Source organism: Myotis davidii, unplaced genomic scaffold, assembly GCF_000327345.1.
Source record: "Myotis davidii unplaced genomic scaffold, ASM32734v1 scaffold91, whole genome shotgun sequence".
In the NCBI taxonomy this organism is placed as follows: Eukaryota; Metazoa; Chordata; class Mammalia; order Chiroptera; family Vespertilionidae; genus Myotis; species Myotis davidii.
In genome coordinates this window covers 617,081-644,201 of record NW_006283139.1, presented here as the reverse complement: position 1 = coordinate 644,201, position 27,121 = coordinate 617,081, and the positions used below count along the sequence as shown (strand labels likewise).

General features: G+C 42.4%; 1 protein-coding gene across 1 annotated transcript in view; it reads right to left on the bottom strand.

The window, feature by feature from the left end:
* Positions 1-27,121, bottom strand: part of CTNNA2 (catenin alpha 2) — a gene marked incomplete at its 5' end in the record, with an annotated part of 880,141 nt that overhangs the window by 239,014 nt on the left and 614,006 nt on the right. The window contains one exon of the mRNA XM_006753455.2: positions 11,414-11,494. Coding sequence (XP_006753518.2) covers positions 11,414-11,494 — 81 coding nt within the window. The remainder of the gene's footprint in view (positions 1-11,413; positions 11,495-27,121) is intronic.

Here is a 27,121-nt window from a genome sequence, read left to right as displayed (position 1 = left end):
AAGGGAAGATTCTCCCATCATAAACACTGTAAATAAAGACAGAATCAGTGCTGCTATTTTTTTTCTTTGGCTTTAGGCTTCAATATGGTGGGCTCAGCATTGCCCTGTTACTAATTTTGTCTTTATTTACAATGTTGATCATTTGCTCGTGGATTAATTTTGATTTTCCAAATTGGGTAAAAAGTTGTGATGATCAGGTGACATTTAAATTAAGTCTTGTGGGAAAAATTGGAACTGTTTCTGGCAGGAAAAGACAAGACAAAATACCGTGGGAAAATATTATTTATCTTTTTCTGAAATATATGTTTATTGATTTCAGAAAGGAAGGGAGAAGGAGAGAGAGAAACATCAATGATGGGAGAGAATCATTGATCAGAGGCCTTCTACATGCCACACACTGGGGATCGAGCCGGCAACCCTGGGCATGTGCCCTGACCGGGAATTGAACCCCGTCCTCTGGGTTCATAGATTGACTGAACCACGCTGACCAGGCAATATAATTTATCTTGATTATTGAGGATTTTTGTGTGCTCCCTAAAAGGGTGTGCCCAAGACCAGGGCCTCGCTCACCTCACTCCTGTCTTGGCCCTGCCCCAGAAAGCACAGATCTGGCCAAGCAAGCCTTTCAACACGGCAGAGAAAGCAATCAGAACATCCATTTCTAATCTTGGCCCATGAGGAGATGGATTCCCCAGCCCTTGCAACAGGTATTGTATCTGTGAAGAGGTGAGGTCTAACAGAGGCCACACGGATTGGAGAGTAGTTGGAGGTCTTCACAGATCCTCAAATACACCCCCAACAAGTTACAATGAGGTCTGAAGTTCCCACTGTCAGGGACAAAGGCAGTGGAATTCAAATCTGCTCGGACATCACAAATTATTTGGAAGCTCACTATGATACAGAGTTTAAGGAGCCACCATATATACACGAAATTAGAATCTCCCCAGATAAAGCCATATATCTGCATTCAGCAGGGTCTTGAACTGACTTTTCAAAAGCCACACAAGCTTAGAAAACTTCTGGGTTAGGGAATGGAAGCTGTCTTTGTAAAGGGAAATAACCAATATGATCAGAGTGTACGTAGACTTTTTAAGTTAACAAATCTAGTTCTGACAACAATGGAACCAGGGACATGAGAGTTTAGAATGGCGGGAAGTTGATGACTGAAATATTTCTTGGTAGGATGGTTGCATACAGGAGATTTTTCATTCTTTCAGCGCCTGTGTGGTGCAGGATTACTTTACTTGGCCACTAGGACAGTGATGGCGAACCTTTTGAGCGTGGCATGTCAGGATTTTGAAAAACCTTAACTTAACTCTGGTGCCGTGCCACATATAGAAATTTTTTGATATTTTCAACCATAGTAAAACAAAGACTTATATTTTTGATATTTTTTATATATTTAAATGCCATTTAACAAAGAAAATTCAACCAAAAAAATGAGTTCGCGTGTCACCTCTGACATGCGTGGCATAGGTTCGCCATCACTGCACTAGGATATGCCCTAAGGAAACAGAGAATACCTGTGGCTGGGTGGTTCAGTTGGTTGGAGCATCATCCCATACACCAAAAGGTTGCAGGTTCAATTCCCAGTCAGGGCAGTTAGAGTATGCAACCGATCAATGTTTCTCTCTCACACAGAAGTTTCTTATTCTCTCTTCCTCTCTCGCTAAAAGTCCATTTTTAAAAAAATGCCCTAGCTGGTTTTACTCAGTAGATAGAGCATTGGTCCATGGACTGAATGGTCCCAGGTTCGATTCCGGTTAAGGGCACACACTTTGGTTACAGGTTCCATCCCTGGCCCTGGTCAGGGTTCATGTGAGAGGCAACCAATAGATGTGTCTCTCTTACATCAATGTTTCTCTCTTTCCCGCTCTGCCCCTCCCTTCCACTCTCTCTAAAAGTTAATGGAAAAATATCACTGCATAAGCAAAAACATATAAAACAACTTAAATCCATTGCAAAAAGTGTCATGATAAAGGTATTTTTATTTTTTTCTTCCATTTTTTTAAAATGTATTTTTTATTGATTTCAGAGAGGAGAGAGGAAGGGAGAGAAAGGGAGAGATAGGAACATCAGTGATGAGAGAAAAGCATTGATTTGCTGCCTCCTGCATGCCCCCCCCCCCCCTTACTGAGGATCAAGCCTGCAATCTGGGCATGTGCCCTTGACTGGAATCAAACCTGGGACCCTTCAGTATGCAGGATGACACTCTATCCAGTGAGTCAAACCAGCTAGGGCTTGATAAGGGCATTTTTAAATGCTCTTTGAGCCTATTGGATAAAACCTATTTATAGAAATTGGATAAAGTTGTGATCAGGTGGCATTAAAGCTAATAGTAGTATAGAAAAAGTTGTAAATTTTTCTGAAAGGAAAATAAACAAAAAGAGAGAGAGAGGAGGGATGTTCCAGGCAGAAGCAACAGCAAATGCAAAGGCACAAGGATGTGTGAATACGGGCTTAACAGACTGCTGGCGCTAGGGTGAGATGAAGGCAGCAAGGGGGCTGGGGCAGGAACTGGATAGGAGGCTGTGACCATCATTTTGGGAGCCATTAAACAGTGCCAATGGGAGTGGAGAAGAAGAAAGAGACTTGAAATGCATTTAGGAGATAGAATCAACTAGACTGAGTGGCTTGTGGGGATGTAAAGAATGATAATGAGAGGAGTTACACGGAGCTGCAATTCTCTTAGAAGCTGATCCCCCTGGAAAACACACAATTGTGTAAGGTGGGAGTGAGGTGAGGATTTGGCTCTAAGATATCCTGGAAATGCATTCGGCCAAGAAGGAGGACTAAGTATTGTTAAGGGCATATAAAGTAAACAGATGGATATTATAACCTACATCACCTTCTTCATAAGTTTCTACCCATGCAAAGAGTGATGTTGAATTCCCTCAGCCTCATCAGTGGCATCCCGGCATTCAGGAAGATACAAAGCTGTGAGATCCTAGAGCAGAGGTTCTCAATCTGTGGGTCGCGACTCCATTGGGGGTTGAACCACCCTTTCACAGGGGTCGCCTAAGACCATCGGAAAACTCATATATAATTACATATTGTTTTTGGGATTCATCACTATGTTTTAATTATGTTCAATTTGTAACAATTAAATTGGGGTCACCACAACATGAGGAACTGTATTAAAGGGCTGCGGCATTAGGAAGGTTGAGAACCACTGTCCTAGAGCAAACGGGCTTCCAGCAGGCTGGTGGGAACAGCAGCAGAGGCAAGAGCCTGCAAGGAGATTCCCTTTCTAATTTTTAGATTTATCCAGTCTCCTCAGGCAATGGGGAGATAAAGAAATATCAGCTGTCCTGATGGAAATTTCCCCTGGGAAAACTGATGCCAGATGTCTTTTCAGGTAATAAAAGGTAACCTCAGCACGGAGGGGTCAAATGGAAGAGATATATTTGGCCACAAGCTGGCTGCAATGATCCCTGGGTACATTCAGTCAGAATCAAGGCAGGGAGCTGTTATCATCAGCTCTAGAAACACCTTAATTCTGTGGCAAACTCTTACACAACGCACTTTAAAATGGTCTCCAATGCCAGTTTTGGATAAGAAATCCCAGCTTCAACAAGGTCTCCAACAATGAATATGGGTCAACCTCATTTAAGCAGGATGGCTGCCTAAAATGAATTTCCTGGTAACCTAAAAGGGCATACTAAAATATATATTTAAATACATATATATTTAAATATGCATATATTTATTTTTTTACATATGTTTGATCAGCTACCTCCTGCACACCTCTACTGGGAATCAAGCCCACAACCCGGGCATGTGCTCGGACAGGGAATCAAACTGTGACCTCTTGGTTCATGGGTCAATGCTCAACCACTGAACCACACCAGCTGGGCTTACTATCCTATATAATAAAATGCTAATATGCAAATCGACCAAACAGCAGAATGACTGGTTGCTATCATGCACACTGACCACCAGGGGGCTGATGCTCAACGCAGGAGCTGTCCCCTGCTGGTCAGTGCACTTCCAGGGGGAGCACCGCTCATCCAGAAGCCGGGCTCAACTCTGATTAGAGCAGCAGCGGCGGTGGCAGGAGCCTCTCCTTCCTCCGTGGCAGCACTAAGGCCATCCCCTAAGAGCTCCCAGACTTTGAGAGGTCGCAGGTGGGGCTGAGGGATCCATCCTCCCTGAGTGCACTAATTTCATGCACTGGCCCTCTAGTCCTATATAATAAAAGGCTAATATGCAAATCGACCAAATAGAGGAATGGCTGGTCACTATGACACACACTGACCACCAGGGGGAAGATGGTCAATGCAGGAACTTCCCCCTGGTGGTCAATGCACTCCTACATGGGAAGTGCTGCTCAGCCAGAAGCCGGGCTCAAGGCTGGTGAGTGCAGCAGCAGTGGTGGGAGCCTCTCCTGCCTCTCTGGACCCCTTGGGGGTCCCGGACTGCGAGATGGTGCAGGCCAGACTGAGGGACCCACCCTCTCCATGCATGAATGTTGTGCACCAGGCCTTTAGTATATTTATATTTAAATATATTTAAATAATTATTGTTGAAAATCTAAATTTGAAAATATGGTAGATTTTTTTTAAAAAATTTATAATTCTATAGAGCAGTGGTTCTCAACCTTCCTAATGGCGCGACCCTTTAATACAGTTCCTCATGTTGTGGTGACCCCCAACCATAAAATTATTTTCGTTGATACTTCATAACTGTAATGTTGCTACTGTTATGAATAGTAATGTGAATATCTGATATGCAGGATGGCCTTAGGTGACCCCTGTGAAAGGGTAGTTCGACCGCCAAAGGGGTCGAGACCCACAGGTTGAGACCACTGCTCTAATGACAGGATCAAGATTCTTAATGGCCTAAAACAGGTGTCAGACATTGAACCAAATGTAGACATTCTATTGAATGTGATTTGAGACTCAGTCATTGCTACTTATCCTTACCCTTCCTATTTTTCTTTGACTTCTGGGGCCTAGAGAAATTAATAGAAGAGAATAAATCAGTAGCTGAAGTTTCCACTTAATTGAGCATTTTTTTATTCATACATATGTTAGAGATCCCTCTGCTCAGTATACTATATTATTTGATTGATCAATATTGATCATGTTACTAGACTCTTTCCATGATCTAGACTTGCTAGTGAGGGTTCAGGTGTCCTCCACAAACTTGCACTTATATGTGTATGATAAACCATGTGCTGGCTTATAGGAATAAATTACACCACTTCAAAACTTGAACAGTGTCTTCATAAGGGAAGAGTTTGCCTTCACAGGGAAGTTTTAGGAACTGTTTCAACTGATGAACTTGTGTACCTTGAACTTGGCCTAATGAGAGTTTTCGAAGAGATAAATGAGTATGTGACCCGTGTGGCTCAGTGGTTGAGCTGGACCCATGAACTAAGAGGTCTCGGTTCAATTCCTGGTCAGGGGACATGTCTGAGTTTCCAGTTCAATCCCCTGTAGAGGGCATGCAGGAGGCAGCCAATCGATGATTCTTTCTCATCATTGATGTTTTTCTCTCTCCCTCACCCTTCTTCTCTCTGAAATCAATAAAAACATTTGAAAAAAATGAAGAAAGAAAAAAAAGTGGGTATGTAGTAGTCTGACATTCTGGGTTATTGTTTCAGGAGTTTCCTAAGATAGAGGAAGCTTGAATACATAACCTGTGATCAAGGGGCATGTCCAAAGGATGGCCTTTCCAGTGCCCTTAAGCCCTCCTCTACCTCTGCCTTTCTTGTCCTGGTCTTTTAAATTCTGATCTTTGGTGTTTCTCTTGTCATTTGTCTTCAGCTATCTCTGGGTTATTGTCTTTTGTCTTCAGCTATCTCTGGGTTATTGTTGTTCTGCATTTTCAATCCCAAGTGTTATGTGAACCCTTCTGGTCTCCATAACTTCTATGTGAGCATGGCAATCTACCTAGGGCCCCAACTCCAGGGATGATTACCTCTGACATAGGTTTTCAGTGCAAAGAGCACAAACCTTAACATGGAGGAAATCGAACTTTTTCATAATGTTTTTATTGTAGCCATATAGATAGTCTCATGTGTTTATGAGAAAAACAGATTCAATCCAGAAATACATAATTTGAATTTTTTTTTCTTAGAATGAATCTAAAAATAATTGGCCCCATTATGAGCAGATACAAGAAAAATAATTGAATGCCTTAAAATTCCTTTTTTTCTGTAAATGTTTTGGAAAGTCTATAATTCATGCTTTAAGAAGATAACTACCTAAACATAATAGCACTTTTAAAAAAGAGGACCCAGTGAACCAAAACAGCTGGAGACCTGAGGGACGAGAACCATGTTTCTGACATTCACCACAGATTTATTTTGTTCCGCCTGCAGTGTGTGCATGTCACCCACGCCGAACCCTGAGGTAGTAAAGGTGCTGCTGAAAACCACAAAGCACCCCAAGTGACCAGTCCAGAGTAGATTAGTGTATGGCTGAACCAACTGCATATGCCATGTGTATGGACAGGCAGGATAGGGAAGGGTCATGAGCCAAGTCCCTACAGCGAGACCGCCTGGGCTACCTTCCACACATCCGATGCTTTGTGATCCTGGGTGCCTTGCTTTGTTTCCTGGCCTTGTCTGAAAATGATCATGGTGACAACCTTCTCTATGTCACAGAGCTGGAATGAGGATCAAATGTGGTCCATTGGTGTACAGAACTTAGAACAGTGCCTGGCACACTGGAAGGACTCAATACATGTCAGCTAGAATTTAGTTTCCAGTTTGTGGGCAGTAACTTGAAAGCTCTTGCTGGTGACTGCCCACCTTCAGCTGTGGTTCCTATGGAAGGAACTGGATCACAAGAAGCTGAGGAAACTCTTCAGCTATAATTATTTCTTGTTAAACATGGAAGGTTCTTTTTGCAGTCCTATCTGGAGCGATGGTCTTGATAAATAGGCCTTTACACATACCACCCAGTGACATATTTTGCTTGTTTGTTTTCAATCTTTCGTTACATAATGCATTCTATTAAGTACTCATCCCAATGTAAATGCTTTTGCATGGCCAGAATGGCTCAGTGGTTGAGCAGTGACCTATAAACCAGGAGTCACTGTTTGATACCCAGTCAGGGCATATGACCGGTTTTGGAGCTCAATCCTCAGTGGGGGGGACAGGAGGCAGCCAATTAATGATTCTCTCTCATGATCGATGTTTCTATCTCTCTCCATCTTCCTTCCTCTCTGAAATAAAAATATTTTTTTAAAAAAGCTTTTTATACTTAATTTTTTGTCTGTTGAAAATATTTTTACTGTAATAGCAAAACTGACACTTGTCAAGTTGAATCTTACTAAATCTCATTGCTGGAATTATTGTGACAGCTATTAAGGTTGAAGGGATAAAGATTGGGCCCTTGATTGGTTTGGGGAATGAGAAAGGTGCTAAGTTTACCCTAACATGTTATGATTATTAATAATTAGCTTTTCATAGGGAGATAATTGGGTCCTGATTTGCTTATCAACTTGGAAAAAAATGACAGAGCAAAATAATAACCAAGGTAAGCCAGTATCTCTGTGGGCTTAGGGAAAATGAAGAGACTATGCCCAGAATAGTCCACAGGTGGCACATGGAAGGAGGACAGCGAGCAGCAGCTGGCAGAAGCCGACCGAGACCTCTCTCAAGGCTGAATAGACCATGTGGGCCACTAGATCCCCAGGTGGGGACTCAGCCAAAAGCTTTTATTTTTATAATGGTCTGATTCCAGAATCACGGCAGCGACAATAGCTCAGACATGGGGCGCACTGTGCCCACAGCTCTAAAATTAAATCATAATGCTTAAAGCTGGCAGTTATAGTCCCCTAAATCCATTTTTAATTCCAAACAAAATACTCTGAAGAGAATTCTGTTCTACCACCAACCACTCTCATTGGTTTAATTGGCAAGATGGACCCATGCCAAGCAGAGTTAAATAACACCCTTGGGTTCCTGCGACCTTTTTCCCACAATTTATGACTCCCCAGTTCCTTGGGATATATTGCCTGAGGAAAGGGATTCTACTTACTTTAAAATTCTACTTGAACAGAAATCTTTTTAGTCAATTACTCTTGATTTTTTTTTCAAGTGTCTACAAGTTTAAGTCCACTTTTTTTTTTTTTCATTTAGGGATGTCCAAGATAATGATCATGACTGAGTTCATTTCTTTTAAATTTGGTGACTAGAACTTCATGAGACTCCAGGGTCACCTCCTGAATGACTGCCCAACTTCGGGGCTGTGAGGAAGAGGCAGGAGATTAAAAGAGTGGCAAGAAAAGTGTGACTATCACCAGGAATATTTTTCTTTAATTTCAGCTTTTTTCTCCTAGGTGATTTGATTGCTGTAAATATTGTATAAAGAAACAAATGCATACAGGGAAGTAAAAATGGAGAATGTAGGATCCTCATTTGGAATCTCTTATAACAAAGGCTGTCTGTGATCGAAAGACTAGAAAGTGTTTCAGTGTTAGGGAAACATTCATTTGAACCAGTAACATACCGTGGGCCACACTACACAGTTGCTGTTAGCCACTCAGGTCAAAAATGTGTTAATCCCATTAACTCGCTACCCAAATCTAAACTGAGGATGGAGCTAAGCATTGAATGTTCAATCTGCCTGAGAGCTAGGTACCTTCTGTACGCTTAGATCAGAGCAGCTTTTGTACCACTACAGGTGAACATGGAGAAACACAGAGATGGGGAGAGAGACAAAAATATTCCGACATATGGGTAGGAATGGAACTGACAGATGGGAACCATTCCTGTTCTAGAAAGGCAGATTGGGGAAGAGAAAGATATCTGAACCACATTCAGGGATGTGGTATGAAATTATGCCATAACTTTTGGGTCTTAATGTCATAAAACAATTCTCTTTTTACCCTATTCCTCTCAATGTTTAGGAAAGGTGAGCAGGAAATATATATATTTAAATATATAATAAATATATATATTCTGCATGGAATGATTTCAGGGGATGACATACTCCTTCAATTGCTATCCTAAAAGAAGCTCTCCAAGGAGCTGTCACTCAATTCCACCATAAATTCCACCTTCAAAGTTCATCAGTCCTCGGCTAAAAAGAGGCAACCCTTTCCTGAGAATTTAACACCAGAGTAAGAATTACTTGATCCATTCCTTCCTAATAAGACAAACATTTGCCAGGATAGGTCTATGTGTGCAGGGAGCTGAGGGTGCTGGCTCCTGGATGTAAAAGAGTGGTCACTAACTAAAACCAAGAGATTGGGGAGGTAAGGACTCAGTTCAAAAATTCTTCCTGGTTGACCATCTAGCCAATGGTGAGCCCTCGAAGGGATGCTCAATGCCCTCCCACTGCTTTTAAAATCTATATGAGGCCTTAGGACCTTTGGCAAAGAAAATCCATGAGGATCTCCTTTGGGCTCATTCAATGTTATACAGCTCAAAGACAGCTTGCAGATCTATTTGGGCTCCCTATTTTTATAGGTTAGAAAAGAAGACCACGAGGAGAAGGATCCTCGGTCACACAGCCTGTTTAGTGGCAGAATTAGAAGTAAAACCCTGGGCTCCACACACCTGATTCAATATTTCCCATTAACCTCAGTTCCAATTCCTATTACCCATATCAGTTCATATCAGATGGGCGATTTTTATAGAGAGATAGTATAAGACAGCCGTGGGCAACCGGCCCGTTTGAAATGAATAAAACTAAAAAGACAAAAAGACTGTACCCTTTTATGTAATGATGTTTACTTTGAATTTATATGAGTTCACACAAACAGTTTGTCCACGCTTTTGTTCCGGCCCTCCGGTCCAGTTTAAGAAACCATTGTGGCCCTTGAGTCAAAAAGTTTGCTCACCCCTGGTCTAAGAGGACAAGCAGAGGCAGGCCTGGCCATGTGTGTATTGGGTAATATTTACCAGTGCCTAAAAGAACAATGTTTTATTCTCCCTTATTTCAAGGTAAAATAAGGAAATTATTTTCCCAAAAGGACTTGTTATCTGGGCAGTCAACTTGGAGTGTGCATAGCCCGGAACTAATTGGGATATCTTTTAAAGGTCATTATTCAAGTGTGTGATATCCCAAAGACAGCCCAGCAGTTCCCTAGCAATCATCAGAAGTGGCGTCTTCCTCCATTCCAAGCATTTCTAAAATGCTCCTTGGCCATTCTCGCCCAGGCTAATCTCATCTGTACTTGACTGAGTGTTAGATGCAGCCCTGCCAGCGTAGCCTCTCCAGCTGCAGAAAGTGAAGCAGGTGTGGCTGGAGGGCAGGGATTGGCTCCAGGTGACTAACATCATGAAGGAGCTGGACATACGCAAAAGCTACCAGTAGGGGACAGGCGGGCTCTCAGGCAGAAAGCAGGACGGGATTTTATGGTAACAATGGCTGGTATCCTAGCTTCTAGAGCAGTGGTTCTCAACTTTTCTAATGCCACGACCCTTTAATACAGTTCCTCATGTTGTGGTGACCCCCAACCATAAAATCATTTTCGTTGCTACTTCATAACTGTAATTTTGCTACTGTTATGAATCGTAATGTAAATATCTGAAATGCAGGATGTATTTTCATTGTTACAAATTGAACATAATTAAAGCATAGTGATGAATCACAAAAACAATATGTAATTATATATGTGTTTTCCGATGGTCTTAGGCGACCCCTGTGAAAGGGTCATTCGACCCCCAAAGGGGTCGCGACCCACAAGTTGAGAACCGCTGTTCTAGAGAAAGAGCACTACCAAAGAAAGTGAAGGTCACCATGGAAATATATCATATAAAGGTCGCAGGACAAATTTTACCATTGCCCATAGCACTGTCAAGATGAAAAGAAGCCGTGACCAGAGATCCTACCTTCAAATAAAAAAAAAGAAAAAGAAAAGAAAAGAAAAAACATACCCCTCTGATGAATGATTCTATTAGCCATTTACACTATCCGACTGACATTCCTTGCTATGGTTCCCTGCTTCCCAAACGAGCATCTGACATAGATTTATGTCCCCAAGGGAGCACACTGGGTCAGAGACCTTAATTAGTCCATCAGATTAAGAGTTGTATTTCTCACTAAAACATTAGCATTCTTGTTTATTCACCGAACTCCAAGTTTATAAACTGCCTCAAAGTTTAAGCAAGAACAATCAGAGACCAGTTCTTTGCATACTTGGACCTGAAAAACCTGCAAACCAGATGTAGGAGGTAGTGAATTCATCGGGTCTCTCTACCTGGAAGATTGGGTCTGGGCAGTGAACAGGCTACCTGCTCAGAGGTGGTTTTCATCATCACACCCTTGCAGCTGTCACATCTGTCTGCTCAGCAGACTCTACATTGTTGTTGAAGTGTCCCTGTGTGTTTGTGGATGTTACAAAGAATAGCAACCTGAAGTACAAAAAGGCAGCCTGGAAAAAAAGACCATTCTTGGAAAGTACCACTAAGTTCCATGCACTTAAAATAAAAACAAACATAAAACAGTACCTGTCTCCTTAGATCTCTTGTTTTCTTGGTCATCTTATCAATTGCAATGTTTAGAGGATCTCCTTTCTCCTTCCTTCCAGTCTATTAAGAAAAGAGAAATAATTTCTGATTTAGAAAATTCAACGTTAGTGACAATAAGGATTGAAAAATTTCAGAAACACACTTGAGTTGCGGAATCTGAGTGGTTTTATAATAATTTTCAATATAAGCTAATAGATTTGGTCTCTCAACTTTGTTTACTCTGAAATATGAATGAAAATCAATACATCCCCAGGATAGTTACACATATGTTAATATTCACCTCCATGCAAATCTACGTTTTCTTCCCTTCTCCAGATGGTTAGCGATTAATATGACAAGGATGCTTTGTTTTTGCCTTAAAATACCAATATTTTTGCTTCCCTATTATGTAAGAACACTTCTTCTGAATAGAAGATAAGGTTGAGATGTTAAAAACTAAAGTGGAAAAAATATTTACAGTAACTGAGTAGAGTTCAGAATGTCATACCAATGTATCATAGGCCACATTGTAACTTCTGGAACAAAATCAAAAGAGATGATTTCCTAGAAAATAAAGCATTTCTAATCTCTGCTCCGTCATGCAGTGGAAAGCTTACCACCATAACAAGCCCACAGCTTGAGGTCAGGAGGAAATTTCCCTTATGACTTTAACTATATTTTTATTTACTTCAGAGAGGAAGGGAGAGGGAGAGAGAGATAGAAACATCAATGATGGGAGAGAAGCATTGATTGGCTTCCTCCTGCACACCCCACACTGGGAACTGACCCATGTGCCCTGATTGGGAATCGAACCATGACCTCCTGGTTCATAGGTCGACTCTCAACCACTGAGCCATGCTGTCTGGGCTCCCTTATGACTTTAACAGGCAGAGGTAAATTTAGTAAATTATTCACTTGGAAGTTTTGAAGTTTCACTAACTACTTTCTTTTTTCTTTTCTTTCTTTCTTTTTGGTGGCCATAGTAAAACCATTAAAAACCAAACAAAATAACCTCCATTATCTTTTTAAATAATCACAACAAATCCCCAGGAAGAAAAAGTTCCTGGTAACTTTATGAATGGCATTATCTTCCCTTTAAGAAAAAAGTATGTACAAAAGCTTCGTGAAATTTATTAAATGATCTGAACTTCAGTCAAACACCCTGTGGATTTATTCATGCACGGTCCTGGTGGCAGTTTCCCTCACCCTGTGCCACACACGGTCTCTGTAAAACCATGAGGGTCTCCGCAGAAACTTGTGTCGATGATGAAATGGGATCCCAGGTCACAGATTGTGACTAACGGTATACCGTGTTTGGTGGATCCACAGAACCTACCACTCAACGGGTTGTTAAATGTTCTCTTCCTGCAACAAAATCCTGGGCACATACCACTGACACAGACCCAGCGGATCTACATATAGCTCGTTTTAAAGCAGTCTGCAAGATTTTTGAAACCTTTGCTGCAAGGTTTCATTAAGCAGCTTTTCAGAGCAAATGTCTAATGTGTAACCATATAGAGTTTTCATTGAAAAGCCAAAATGTGTGTATATGTTTTTAAAATATGTTTTATTGATTTTTATATATAGAGGAAGGGAGAGGGAGAGGGAGAGAGAGAGAGAGAGAAACATCACCAATCAGCTGCCTCCAGCACGTCCCTCACTGGAGATCGAGCCTGCAACCTGGTCATGTGCCCTGACCAGGAATGGAACTGTGACCTCCTGGTTCCTGGGTCGATGCTAAACCAACTGAGCCACACCCACCCATCAGGCTATCCACACTGGAAAGCCTGACCGGTGTGGCTCAGTTGTTTCATGGTGTTTCCCTCTCTCACCCTCTCCCTTCCTCTATCTCTAAAAATCATTAAAGCCAATTGAAAAAAAAAAAAAAGCAGGGTGGTTATACAAAATAATTAGTGAGTAAATATCCTGGGTTCCCTTCATTCTGCTGGGATCATTATGGCCATTTTACAAATGAGACAATGAAAATGAGAGCAGGGCTGGGGTCGAGGGGAGAGGGGAGAGGTACTAGCCTCAGGTATAAAATGTAAGGAGCCACCAGAGAACCCAGTAATAAAGATAAATAACATTTCAATGCAATATTTGGAAATGTTTAAATTATGCAAAAATTCCATGTTGAACAAATATCAAATGTATAAATAAAGACAGAATCTGACAGGGTTAGGACTAGATTGAGGCAAATACGGTGAATCATAGAAGTACAGGTCTGATCTCATTCTTAAATGTCAAATTAAAAAAAATGGAGGACGTATTCATATTAAAAAAATTGTTTACCGAACATTCAGTTTTAATCGGGTGTCCTGTATTTTTATGTGCTAAATCATGCAACCTTATCCACAGGGGTAATAGTGATGTTTAATATTCTAACTGGGGCTCTGGCCAGAGTAGCTAAGTGATTAGAGCATTGGGGTCTCAGGTTCAATTCCTGATCAAAGGCGCATACCTAGGTTGCAGGTTCACTTCCCATGTGTGTGGGAGGGGTGATATGTACCTCTCACATCTCTCTCTCTCTCTCTCTCTCTCTCATTTCTCTATCTCTCTCTTCTCTCTCTCCCCCCACCCTTTCCATTCTCTGAAAAGCAATGAAAAAACAAATCCTCAAGTGAGGATTAACAACAACAAAAAGATTGTTCTGGGGTTGTTACAGGCACAGGTGGGAAGGCTCTGTTGCCTGATGCTGTGAATAGAGGGGCAACAAGGAATTCTGTATCCCATTTGGCATCAATCACCTGCAACTGTAAAGCATATGCCTCTGAGATGTGAGGCACCACGTTGACCACCGTGGAGGCCACAGAAAAAGTGAGGACCAAGGTCTTCACACTCAGGGGACTCCTAACCCAGGTGAGTGAACCAGAACGTGGGACCAACAACACTGAGGTCTGTGTGAAGATGAACCTCCAAAGGGCTAAATGAGTAGCTCAGAAAGGGGAGATGTTGCATTTGGGAAGTCAAGTTAATCTCACAGAGAGGCGGGGGAATTTAGTTAGAGTTTAAATCCTGGGTAAGATTTAAATAGGAAAGAGGAACCCTGGTGGGTAGCTCAGTTGGTTAGAGTGTCCTCCAGAAACACTAAGGTTTAGGGTTTGATCTCCTGTCAGGGCACATGTAATAGAATCAACCAATAAATGCATAAATGAAACAACAAATCAATGTTTCTCTCTCTCCCTTCCCCTCTCTCTCTCAAATCAATGAAATAATAATAGTAATAATAATAGGAAAGAGGGAGGCTATGGTAGCAAAAGAAAGGCATCAAGAAATAAGAAAGGCGGGTTCTAGGAGAATGGTGAGTGGGATGGGCAGCCTTTCTCCGTGATGCTAAGGAATCAGTTTGACTAGCTGTTGAGACAAACTACTTTTATAAGAACTTCTTTATAGTGTCATTACTGCCAACTATACTTTGATCTGTCAGCTCAGAGGATCTCTGGTGACATTAGCATCCCATGTCACTGTATTGTCAGGATTCTGTTGGTGTCATATTTGCAATCCTGTTTTCTCCAGCTCCCAAGTCTTTGGCTGAAGGCAATTTTTTAAATAAATGCAGATAACTTGGGTGCAATATATTTTTTCTCACTGTTTAGAGAGGCTGGGAAAATGGTAGACCGAGGATTCGAACTTAGGAAGTGTGGGCCACTATTGAAATTGTGAATTTGCTGGCTCTTTGTCAGCTCTAATTTCTTTAAATAAAATAACGTATATGTGCACGAATGATGGTAGAATTTCCCCAATGCTCAGATTTACACAGCCAATGGGGTCCAGCAAGCAGCCATGCTATACTTTCCTGTGCTCTGTTACATCACATGTGGAAATACTTGCGAATTATCAGCTTAAACTGGACAGAAAGCCAATGAGAGAGAGAGAGAGAGAGAGAGAGAGAGAGAGAGCTGCCTTCTAGTGTCAGCCTCCATTATTAGGCTCTGTGATCTTGGACTAACAATATGGCCATTTTTTATGCCTGAGTTTTCTCCTAAGTACTGTGGATAATGTAATATATGCCCTGCCTTCCTCACCAGGCTAGCAGGACCATCAATCATGTTGTCAATGTGCTGGAAACAACAAAAGGCATTAACAATATTCAGGGCAATTAGGAAAGTATTTCTGCAGTGGGGAAAAATGAAACAATTGATTTGGAAACGACTTAGAAACTATTTTTGGATCACCTGGACTTCTGCTTTCTCCACGCAGGCAAACAATGGATGAAAATCTTGCCAAAAACTAAAATTTTAAAAGAACGTCATTTCTCTTCAAGGCAGAAATGTTGGGGGCAGTTCCTTTTCAATAGACAACTAAATAGACAGATACTTCTAAGAGTTTAAATAAGGACAGAAACTCGGGGTGAATGTCTTGTACGTGGGTTGTGGGATACAGTTGTTAAGTAACTGAGGATTTGATTATCTTGAGCAAATGCTAGTTCCCAGGGAACCAAAAAGAAGCCTCACCCAGCTCTCCCTCCCTGGCCCTCCAAGATCTGCAAACTCAAAGTAGTTTAGCAAACTGACCTAAGTGTTCACTGTGACATGGTCACCTAACAATAAAACAGTTGGTTTTCCATCAGTCTTCCACCTACTCCCTGCCTTTGCTGAACAGAAGGGAATAAAACCAGCGGTAACCATTCTGCCAGGAAAGACCCAGGTGAGCTGGCAACTTCTCTAGACTCCACACTTATCGGCAGTGGAAAGGAGGGGCCAGGATGAGTTATGAAAGGGAGAAATGTGGGGGCCTGAGAAACCATCAGGGACACACAACCACACTTCCTCACCGCAGGGGCACTCTCTGGGCACTGCCCGAGCAGGAACTGGCAGGCAGTCGGGGTTTCTCGTCTCTAAAACGTGGATCAATGCCTGCTTTGGGATGATTGTGAACATTAAAAGAGCTAGGACCTGTCACCTGTGGCACAGTACCTAACTCTGGAAGAGTTAACTCGATGTTAGTTTGCTCTCCTTCCCGTCCCCTTCATTCCACTCGAAGGTCCAGAGAGGTGAAGTCATTGATTCCGACCACCTCGCTAATGAGTGTCTGACCAGGGTCTCCAGTCTCTTCCAAGGCCAGAGCTATTCCCATTCCATGTCTGAACCATACTTCACCTCTAAAATTCTAGGGTTTTGTGATTTAATAGTGCCATGAATTTATTTTCAAAGGCTATAAAAAAGAAAAGCCAAGCCCGTGTGGTTCAGTGGTTAAGCATTCACCTGTGAATGGGGAGATCATGGTTCAATTCTATTTAGGACACATGCTGGGGTTGAAGGCTCCATCCCCAGTAGGAGGTGAGAGGAGGCAGCCCATCAATGATTCGCTCCCATCATTGATGTTTCTCTATCTCTCTCCTTCTCCCTTCCTCTCTGAAATCAATTAAAAATATAAATAATAATAATAATACATAAATAAAAACAACCTCTGTTTGAGGTATATCCCCCTTGTCATGTTCTGTCCACAGACTTTGTGGCCTTTCTCGGACCTGCTCCCCACTTGCCTTCTATATCTTTTCCTGCAGAGAATGAGTCTGCAATAGAGAATGCCATTTAATAAATATTGTTATATTTTTTTTAAAAAAAGGGAGAAGAAGGTAGGCAAGAGTGAAAGCGCTCTCTCATACTGCTTCAGGCGGCTTCCTAGTTGCCATCTGCTATGCTGGGGAGGGGTGTGTTTATTAAACTGTATCTGTTTTAGCCTTTGAGTGCTATTATACAAAACACACTTTGGGTAGATCCACAGCTTGTGCTGATGAGAGAGAATGAATTTCCTGATCTGGAGTTTTACAGGGGATCCTTCATTCTCCCATCCTCTGGCTATACATTCAAGTCCAATCGTCAGAGGAATCAAATGCTATCCAGTAAACTTTCATAGTTTCAGTTTAATCCTACACAATAGGATTGAGGCCATGAATAAAAATATTAATTTTCACAATTAGTCTTCAGGAAAAACACTCTATTTTAGTTTACTACCTTTTTGTTTGTTTATGGTTCAACACTTTTCTATAATACTACCCTGTGCCTCTTTTTTGTTGTTTTTTTTAATTAATTATTTACTAGTAATGTTGAAAATATTACATATGTCCCTTTTTCCCCCCATTGACCCCTTCTAGCTAGCCACGTCTCGGCCCCAGGCCTTCACCACCATATTGTCTGTGTCCATGGGTTATGCATAAATGCATACAAGTTCTTTGGTTGATCTCTTCCCGCCCGCCCAACCATCCTGCCTTCCCTCTGAGATTCCACGGTCCCTTTGCCTCTTTGTGAAATAAAAGCCCTCCCGCTTTGGATAAGGAGCTTCCTTTTCCTTATTTTTTTATATATTTTTTACTATATTAATATCCATCACCCCTTCTGAAATACTGAAGATGAAGGCTGAATATTGCACAATTGACACCAACTCCCTAATTTATAGAACAAAAGAGTAAGGGATACTAAACTTTAAATTTCTGAAATTGACTGAGTATTTCTTCAAAGGTCATTCCCCATCTCAGCTTCTTGCCACCCTAACCATATAACTCATTACAAGTGGTCATTCCCAGAGGCCCTGGGGATATAGACCTAGCATCTCAGTGCTTCCATCAGATGCGAGGCTTCATGATAGCTCCAGGGCATGATATCAACATAGGGGAAAGGGCTGTAAGAAAGCAGATGTCTATCACTCTTCTCCTTTCCCCTCCGAGGTACCTGCAAAGTTGACTGAATGTATGAGAAATCTTCAAAATATGGCATAGCTGGAACTAATATACTGAAGCTGTAGAAAACTAATCAAATGCCCAGTCTTCAAACAGTTGTCATTTAAAAGGAGAGGTAAAAGTCATCAGAACAGCAGCCCTAGCTGGGTTGGCTCAGTGGAGAGAGCATTGGCCTATGGATGAAGGGTCCTGGGTTCAATTCCAGTCAGGTCAAGGACACATGCCCAGGTTGCGGGCTCGGTCCCTGAGTGGTGGACATGCATGAGGCAGTCAATCAATGATTCTCTCTCATCATTGATGTTTCTATCTTTCCCCCTCCCTTCAACTCTGAAGTCAATAAAAGTATTTTTTTTGACATTTGTCTTGGAAAAGATATTGGCAATATCTCTTTAGAATGGGATGAAGTTTAGCAGTGGCCACAAATCAAATCCATGATCAGGATACCTGGACCACATCCCAACCCAGCTGCCCTGGACCCTGGGATGAGGGGAAAATGTAGAAAGAGAAAAATTGATGACAAAGTGTCAGGGCAAAATGTATCCTGACACTTCTCTGCCAAAACTCGTCAATGCTGAAGGAAAGAATCATCAAAATGTAGGAAAGAATAACAGGAAGAGGTTATTGGTGACAGTCCCGGACCCTACCTATAAGCATAGCGATGTCAGTACACACATTGGGCCAGGAGCAAAGAAGGACTGTCCCAGGGACTTCAGCTATGTCACTATTTGGTTTCATTTCCCAGAAATCTGTGTGTTCTTTTAAGTAAATTCTCCAATTTTTCCTTCTGACTCAAACAATGGTTTCTGGTTAAGGGATAAACTTATGATAACATCCAAACCAATGGGATTTGGCTATAGGTTTGCAGGTGAGATTATTGGAGAGGAGGCATAATCCCACCCCCCCACTGGATTGATAAACTGGCAATAGATAAACCTTGAGATACCTATGGAGATTAGTCCCTTGCTCCTGGACAAGTGTCCTTATATCCACCTGTGGCTTTATTTTTGCATTAAAAAAATCCTCACCAGAGGATATGTTTTTTATTGGTTTTAGAGAGCAAGGAAGGAAAGGAGAGAGAGAGAGAGAGAGAGAGAGGAGAGAGGAGAGAGAAGTTAGGGAAGAAAAGAAGGGAAGTCAGCTTTTGGCGTCAAATCAATTTGGTGCATATTTCCATTACATACTAACTTGTAAGATAAAGTTCCATGAGGGTACAGTTTTTGTTTGTTTACCTTTAGAGACTGGAGCTGAGATGGGCACATGATAGGCATTCAATAAATTTTATTTAATCAATGAGTGAAACACATTGGCTCCTGAATCCAGTTGAACTTAAAGCCACAAGTATCCATCAGTGGATTTTCTAATGTCTTGAGTTAATAAATTCCCTTATGTTTGTTCATGTTGGATTGCTGTCACTTACGACCAAAAGGCCTGACTAAATCAGAGACCTTAAAATATCTGACTAATATACTCTGAAGACAGCCTGGTAGAGAGAGAAAATCCCAGCAAGGTCCCCATGGACACAGCCCGCACACTCTCTGAGATCTCAGGCCTTTGTCTCACCCACAGGGTTTCCCCAGAACGACCTATTTATTGCCCGAGCTCTAAATCCTAATCATATTTCTCCCCTACATCCTGTTGGCCACTAGCCTTGAAAACATGTTCATCAAATGGCCCCTAGAAGGTATTCTATTTATGGATAGAAGGATGGATGGTCCTCATAGGCACCTGGGTATAGGCAGTGGGTAGGAAAGAAATTAATAATTTGGAAAATATGTGATCCTAAAAATAAACTTCACCCACTTCACAATTTGCTGATCAAAGCCATAGGAAGTGGTTGTCACCTGTGTAGTACTATAATTCTTGCTCCTTGATTTATTTGATCAACACAGGTGTAGTCCTCAGTGATTATCTGTCAGGCAACCCTGCGTAGACGAGAGTTTTTATCAAAGTCCCGCTCTCCCAGCTCCCAACCTTGGGTGATTGCTGAAAGCCAGGGTTAATTAACCACACTTTCCTTCGAAGCCTGTGGAAGACCAGGAACTGAGCAAACTGTGAAAAAGAAAGTCACTTTATCTTTACAGTTGAGATGAAAGTAGGCAAGGTGAAGTGCAAATTTCCATTGATTTTCTACACACACACAAACGCATACTAGTTTATACCCATACTAAATAAATGATTTAAATTTCAATGAATTTTTAACTTCTACTCCATTTACAAGTACATATTCCCAAACCACTGCGTTACAGTTAAAGCTATCAGCACCTAGAGCATCCCTAGAGTCTGGCATTTTTCGCCATCTCAAAAAGAGGTCGGTAACTGGGTCCACGTTGCTGAGAGTTCACAGAAATCAGAAAACTCTCAGGCAGAGGGTCGCCTTAGTTTATGGAAAGACTGTCTGTGTGGGGATCCCAAGTCTTGGCCTTCCCCCCATGTCAGGGGCCTGCCCTCCTAGTTCCCAATGACCCCTCCTCCTCTGAGTTTTTAAAGCTATCGATATAGTTCATGTGGCGTTTTATAAGCAATCCCCACTCGACTAACAATTATATCATGCAAATCTCTCGCATTGCTAACTGGATTCAGATGTCACACTGTAAAGCTAAAATACAAATATATAAGATGCATCATGACGATCTTGTACTGTTGAGAAATTTATCATGACTCTATGTCCCTCCTTCCCTATTTGAAGTATAGGAGCCTAAGAAAAGTGTGTTTGTCAGTTTGGGCTGTCTTAACAAAATACTATACACTGGGTGGCTGAAACAACAGATATTTATTTTCTCATAATTCTGGAGGCTGGAAGGCCAAGATCAAGGTCCAGCAGGTTGGGTTTGAGGTGAGAGCTCTCTCCCTGGCTCAGAGACAGCTGCTTTCGCTCCATGTCCTCACATAGTGGAGAGAGAGCAAGCAAGCTCTCTATTGTTCTTCATCTAAGGGCACGGAGCCTATCATGAAGCCCCCATTCTAATAGCTCATTTAAACCTATTTATCTCACAAAGGCCCCCCTCTCCAAATGCCATCACATGGGAAGGGGAGTGTAAGGATTCAATATATAAATTCTGGAGGGACATATCAGTCCACAGCAGACAGGAAGTTGTCAGCCAACTATATATTTTATTTTTTTAAAGGGAATTTCAGAGAGGAAGAGAGAGGGAGAGAGAGATAGAAACATGGATGATGAGAGAGAATCATTGATCAGCTGCCTCCTGCACAACTCCTACTGGGGAACTGAACCTGAACCCCAGGTTGTGCCTTGACCAGGAATTGAACAGTGACCTCCTGGTTCATGGGTTGACACTCAACCACTGAGCCACACCAGCCAGTTTTTTTTTTTTTTGTAAGGGATTATAAATAGATTAGGTCATCTGGAAAACCAGATGGGCTGAGCCCCAAAATAGCACCAGTCCAACTACATGTTTTCTTAAAATTGAAGTTTCTTGCGATGAATTGGGACTAAGCAAACTAGAACTATGTATAGATATGTTGTGCAGAAAAGTATGTATTGTATCTGAACGAATGGTGAAATTTGTATTCTGGCTGTTTGCCAGATGTCCTGATATGGGTCTTTGTGGGTCAGCTACTTGTACAGAGGTGGAGTTGAAGGGTCGCTGTATCATTGCCAATGGTAGAGTGATATTGTTGCCTACCTTCTCTCTACCTTATTCCCATCCTTCCATGTTCAAAAGCTCTCCTAAGCCAGAAGAAGATGTAAATCGAAGCTTTTGATTGCCTGTAGAGCAAGCATGTCAAACTCGCGGCCAATGGGCTGCATGGCATGTGGCTCACCGACAGTGAGTTTGACATGCTTGCTGTAGAGGATTAAAATGTACACACACTTGGGAGAAGAAACATAAAATTAGTAAATGACTTTATCAAATCCTTCTCCCAAAATAGTGAGAGGTGGGAGTAGATAAGCCTGAGGACTCTAGACATTAAAAGGGAATGAGTTTAGTGAAATGGAACTTTTAAGAGATGGGCAGAACCCTGTCTGCGGCAAAGAGGCAGGCTAGCCTGGCCAGTGTGGCTCAGTGGTTTAGCTTCTATCTATGAGCCAAGTCACATGCCCAAACTTCGGGCTTGATCCCCAGTGTAGGGCGTGCAGGAGGCAGCCGATTATTGATTCTTTCTCATCATTGATGTTTCTATCTCTCTCCCTTCCTATCAGAAATCAATAAAAAAAAAATTAAAACAAAGGAAAAAAGAGGCAAGCCATCCTGGGAATACCTAGGACCCTTCTGGTCACCACCCAAACAGCAAAGGAAAATGAAGACTTTTCTGGGTGACAATTGGAGGAGGAAATAGAGAGTTTAGGAGTACCAGGCACTTCCTGCATGCCGGAAGACCCCTAAAAAGAATTCCTGGTATTTTTCAGAACCAAGGCTTTTCTTCCTGCCCACATCAGCTGGATCCCTCTTGGTCTTTGCCACGCCTCTGCGGACCACCTCCCCCTGCCTTCCCAGCATCCCCACCGCCAACCTGCACTTTGGAACCTTCTCCCTCCGCTCCTGCTCCCCTCTAAAGGCCAGCCCTTTCTGAAGAGCAACCACACAGGTCCTGGTCCGGCTCAGTCTCATCACTGGGAGGAAACGAAGAGAAAATGATCTTTTGCTTTTAATCAGCTGGACAGTCAAAATAACGAAAGCAATATTTTAGCTATTTGCGAACTAGCAAGTCCCAATGGAGAGTCGCTGATTTCACTCTCAGCACCTTTGTGTTGTCTTTTATTTTCCAGGATGGAGCTTCCCAGGAGGCCACCGCCACCTGACCAGGAGGAGGCGGATCCTGCTTGGGTTCAGGTGAGTCGGGGCCCCATCCCCTCAAGGCCTGACCAGGAGGAGGCGGGTCCTGCTTGGGTTCAGGTGAGTCGGGGCCCCATCCCCTCAAGGCCTGACCAGGAGGAGGCAGGTCCTGCTTGGGTTCAGGTGAGTCAGGGCCCTACCCCCTCAAGGCCTTTCATACTGAGAACGCTTGGCACAGGGTGGGCAAACTTTTTGACTCGAGGGCCACAATGGGTTCTTAAACTGGACCGGAGGGCCGGAACAAAAGCATGGATGGAGTGTTTGTGTGAACTAATATAAATTCAAAGTAAACATCATTACATAAAAGGGTGCGGTCTTTTTTTTCAATAGTTTTATTCATTTCAAATGGGTCGGATCCGGCCCGTGGGCCATAGTTTGCCCACGGCTGGCTTGGCATTTGCCTCCAAAGACCACCATCTCTTGGACATTTGCTCACTCTTGGCTCCAGTGAAAACTTTCTGAGGCAAATAGCATTTTTGCAACATGGCAGTTAAAACCTAAACTAAGTAGAAAGCAGGCCGAAAGCCTGGAACACATGTCTCACATCGTCCCAAATAGTCCTCACTATGTGGCTTCCATAAACACCATCTGCTGTGTTCATTTGTAAAGAATTACAAGGTTCTTAAAATTACACTTTGCTCTCCGTAGCGTACACTGTGTCTATGAAGGGGGGAGAGTTGAGAATGTGCATCACGTCCAGCCAGACACAGAAATATTTTTCCTGACTGTGCTGGGCTGCTCCGGCAAGTTTGCTAGGTCTCCATGGAATTTTTAAAAGTGCACCGTTGCCGGGCTGGTGTGGTCCAGTGGTTGAGCGCTGACTGAGGAACCAGGCAGCATGGTTCCCCAGTCAAGGCACATGCCTGAGTGGCTGGCTCGATCCCCCTCTCATCATTGATTTTTCTATCTCTCTCTCCCTTTGCCTTCCTCCCTGAAATCAATAAAAAAATATATATATATCTAAAAGTAAACAATCAAATAAAAATGGCACCATAGACCACCTGCAGGAAACAAATTCCCAATAAAATGCGCAGATTATAATCCTAGCATTTCATATATCTTCAAGTTTGGTGCACATCCCCCAATTCACTGGATCCTCGTGATGATACAAGACCTCAGCTATAAGTCAAAGAGTGTGAACAGCCAACATTGGGAGAATGTTTTAGGTCCGACTTACTTCTCCACTGCAGGCTCTTCAGAGCCCTTGGGTGTGTTGGGTGTATAGCTGGGAATGTTTCTCAATTGCTCATCCCTGTCTACTCACAAAGCCAGAAAGCAGCATCTTGTTCTCAAAGACACATCTCTGTGGTGACAGGATGCCAATGTCAACTTTTAGGTGAATTGATTGCCTAGCAGGTTGCTGGTTAAATGGTGATAAATGGTGTCTGGACATGAGGAGGTAGATAGGAGAGTCTGAGGTTCAGTAATCCTGAACTAGAACCTGTCAATGTGAGATAGTTGTTACATGTGCAGCTTCAGAGATTCCATTCAGTGGCTCTGGAGTAGGCTGGAAATGTGTGTGTGTGTGTGTGTGCGTGTGTGTGTGTGTGTGTGTGTGTGTGTGTGTGTATTCCTAGCTGGTTTTGCTCAGTGAATAGAACTTAGGCTTTGGCCTGCAGACAGAAGGGTCCTGGTTTCGATTCTGGTCAAAGGCACATGCCTTGGTTGTGGACTTGACCCCCAGTAGGGGCCATGCAGGAGACAGCCAATCAGTGATTCTCTCTCATCATTGATGTTTCTATCTCTCCCTCTCCTTTCCTTTCTGAAATCAACAAAAATATATTTTTAAAAATTATTGAATTTATTGGGGTGACACTGGTTAATAAAATTATATAGGTTTCAGGTATACAATTCTTTTTTTTTAAAATCTTAATTGTTGAAAGTATTACAGATGTTCCCTTCTCCCCCCATTGACCCTTTCTAGCCCACCCCCAGGGGTACAGTTCTATAATACATCATCTGCAGATTGTATTGTGTGTTCACCACCCCAAGTCAAGTCTCCTTCCATCACCATTCATCTCCCCTTTACCCTCTTCGGCCTCCTTCACCCTCCTTTCCCTCTGATAATCATCATACTTATTATGGTGATTAAAAATCTTCATTTTTTTTTAATAATCACTTTCTCAATTATAGACAAGTTATGAAAATACAGGGGCAGTTCAGTGCGTCCCAACCTGACTAATCATTTGATTCATCAACGTCTTTCCAACTATGGCCCAAGGATCTGCATTTTTAGATTTCCATTAAATTTGATTATTAGCCTGGTTTGAGAACAATGTATTTTGCAAGGAGTTCCTGGTAGTAAGCCTAAAATAGGATCAAACATCCACCATCCAGGCAGTTCTGCTTAATTCCGATGAATTAGTCACTCTGTCTCAAAAACAAAGTTTCTGAACCAAACCACTTAATTAAAAGAGAAAAGCTGCACTGCCTCAGAACCCAAAGCAACACGGGACAGGCACAGCCGCCGCGTCGTTTCATAGAAAGTCCCCGCACACAGGAAAAGAAGGCTACCCCCGTTTCCCAGGCTTCTTGCCTCTCACTGCCACATTAATATAAAGACATCAAAATAAGGTCAGCTAGATGTGACAGACACAGAAATAAAGTAGATTCTTGTTCTTCCTAAACCATAGAGAACGTAAGGCCTTTTGATTGAATTAAGATTTGGCAAGACCCCCCTCCCACACACACACACACAACACACACACACACACACAACACACACACACACACACACACACAGAACAAGGATCCTGATCAGGCAGAATTTCAGAGCTGCCAGTAAACTCTGCTGATTTCCCAATATTTTCTGAAAATTTACTCCCAAAGTCCCCTTCCTATTGTTCCAACCTCTCTGCTCCTTGTAATTAAGTTCCAGGCCTCTGAGAAGAGTTTCTGAGCTCCCCATAACAATCTCCTTTATGCCTTCCTCTCCCTCTCCCAAAACATCTCTACAGCCCAGATCAAGCCCCGCCTCTTCCTGACCCCCAGTCCACACAGAATTCTCCCTTCTCTCACCACAATAGCAAGCAGCATGGTCTTCTGTGTGAGGCCACAGCATCACCCGACCCAAACCTCTGCACAGCCTTCTTTGGGCAGGCTGGCACCAGTCTCATCCCACACCCCTCAGAGGAAGGCATGTGGCTGCCCTTAGCTGCCCCCTGACTTCCATGTTCTGATGAAAAAGGCAGGAGTGAACTAAAGGTTGTTGCCTGAATTTTCTCTATTCACTTAGAGTAAATTGAACTGAATGAACCAATGTTGATTCCATTTTTTTAATCAATCTATGAAAAACTGGATTTGTAAAACTGATTGTAAAAAACACAAAACAACAACAACAAAATGATTGGCACAGGTTGGCAGGAACCCCCGAATTGTTTAGTGATGCATCTGTCAAATGCATATATAACACAGCTGAGTTAAATAAAAATGTTTGTACTCACGTTTTGCATTTGAATGGATGGGTATATGATTCTGCGTGCGTGTGTGTGTGTGTGTGTGTGTGTGTGTGTGTATTACAAATATAAATACCATTATATTTCAACTGGGTGGGTTCTCCCTGCATAGCAGAAGGTAAGCTTTGTGGGAGAAGACCGAAATAAAGCCTTGTGGTTAGCGATGGGGTAACTGTCACTCCCAGAGGACAGTGGGAGTCAAAGAATGTTGCCGCCAAGCTTCTTGGGAGGAGTGGACCATAGAGCATTGAGGACGACGAATCTCCAAACCTAAGTCCTTTCAGAATCCAGTACTGACCTGTTTATGTGCATCCATAACTGTTGATTTGGCCACATGCAGCCAAGGAAATGCACAGTGCCAGCTCCCAGGGGCACCTTAGTCTCCCAAGGACTCATGACACTAAGACTTGAGGAAGGAGAGAGGATTGCTTTGATAAAGAAATCAGTGTTATCTCACTCTTATGTGAAATGAAAATGCAAATGTAATCAATAGGCCATAACCCACCCCCATCTTTCTTTATTCCCTCTCCCAAGTTTTCCCTTCCTTCAAAGAATTTATGATGTCATCCACACGAACAGTATTAAGTTAATCTTGACTTGATAACTTCTAGCTGTGTAATACTTGCCAATTCACCTAAACTCACTAAGTCGCAGTCCTCATGTGTAAAATAGTGAAAATAATGTCTAACTCAAGATTGTGGTAAGATAATGTGTGCCAAATGTCTATCTACGAGTCTAGCATGCAAATGGTATCCAATAAACAGAATTCTTACCCTTA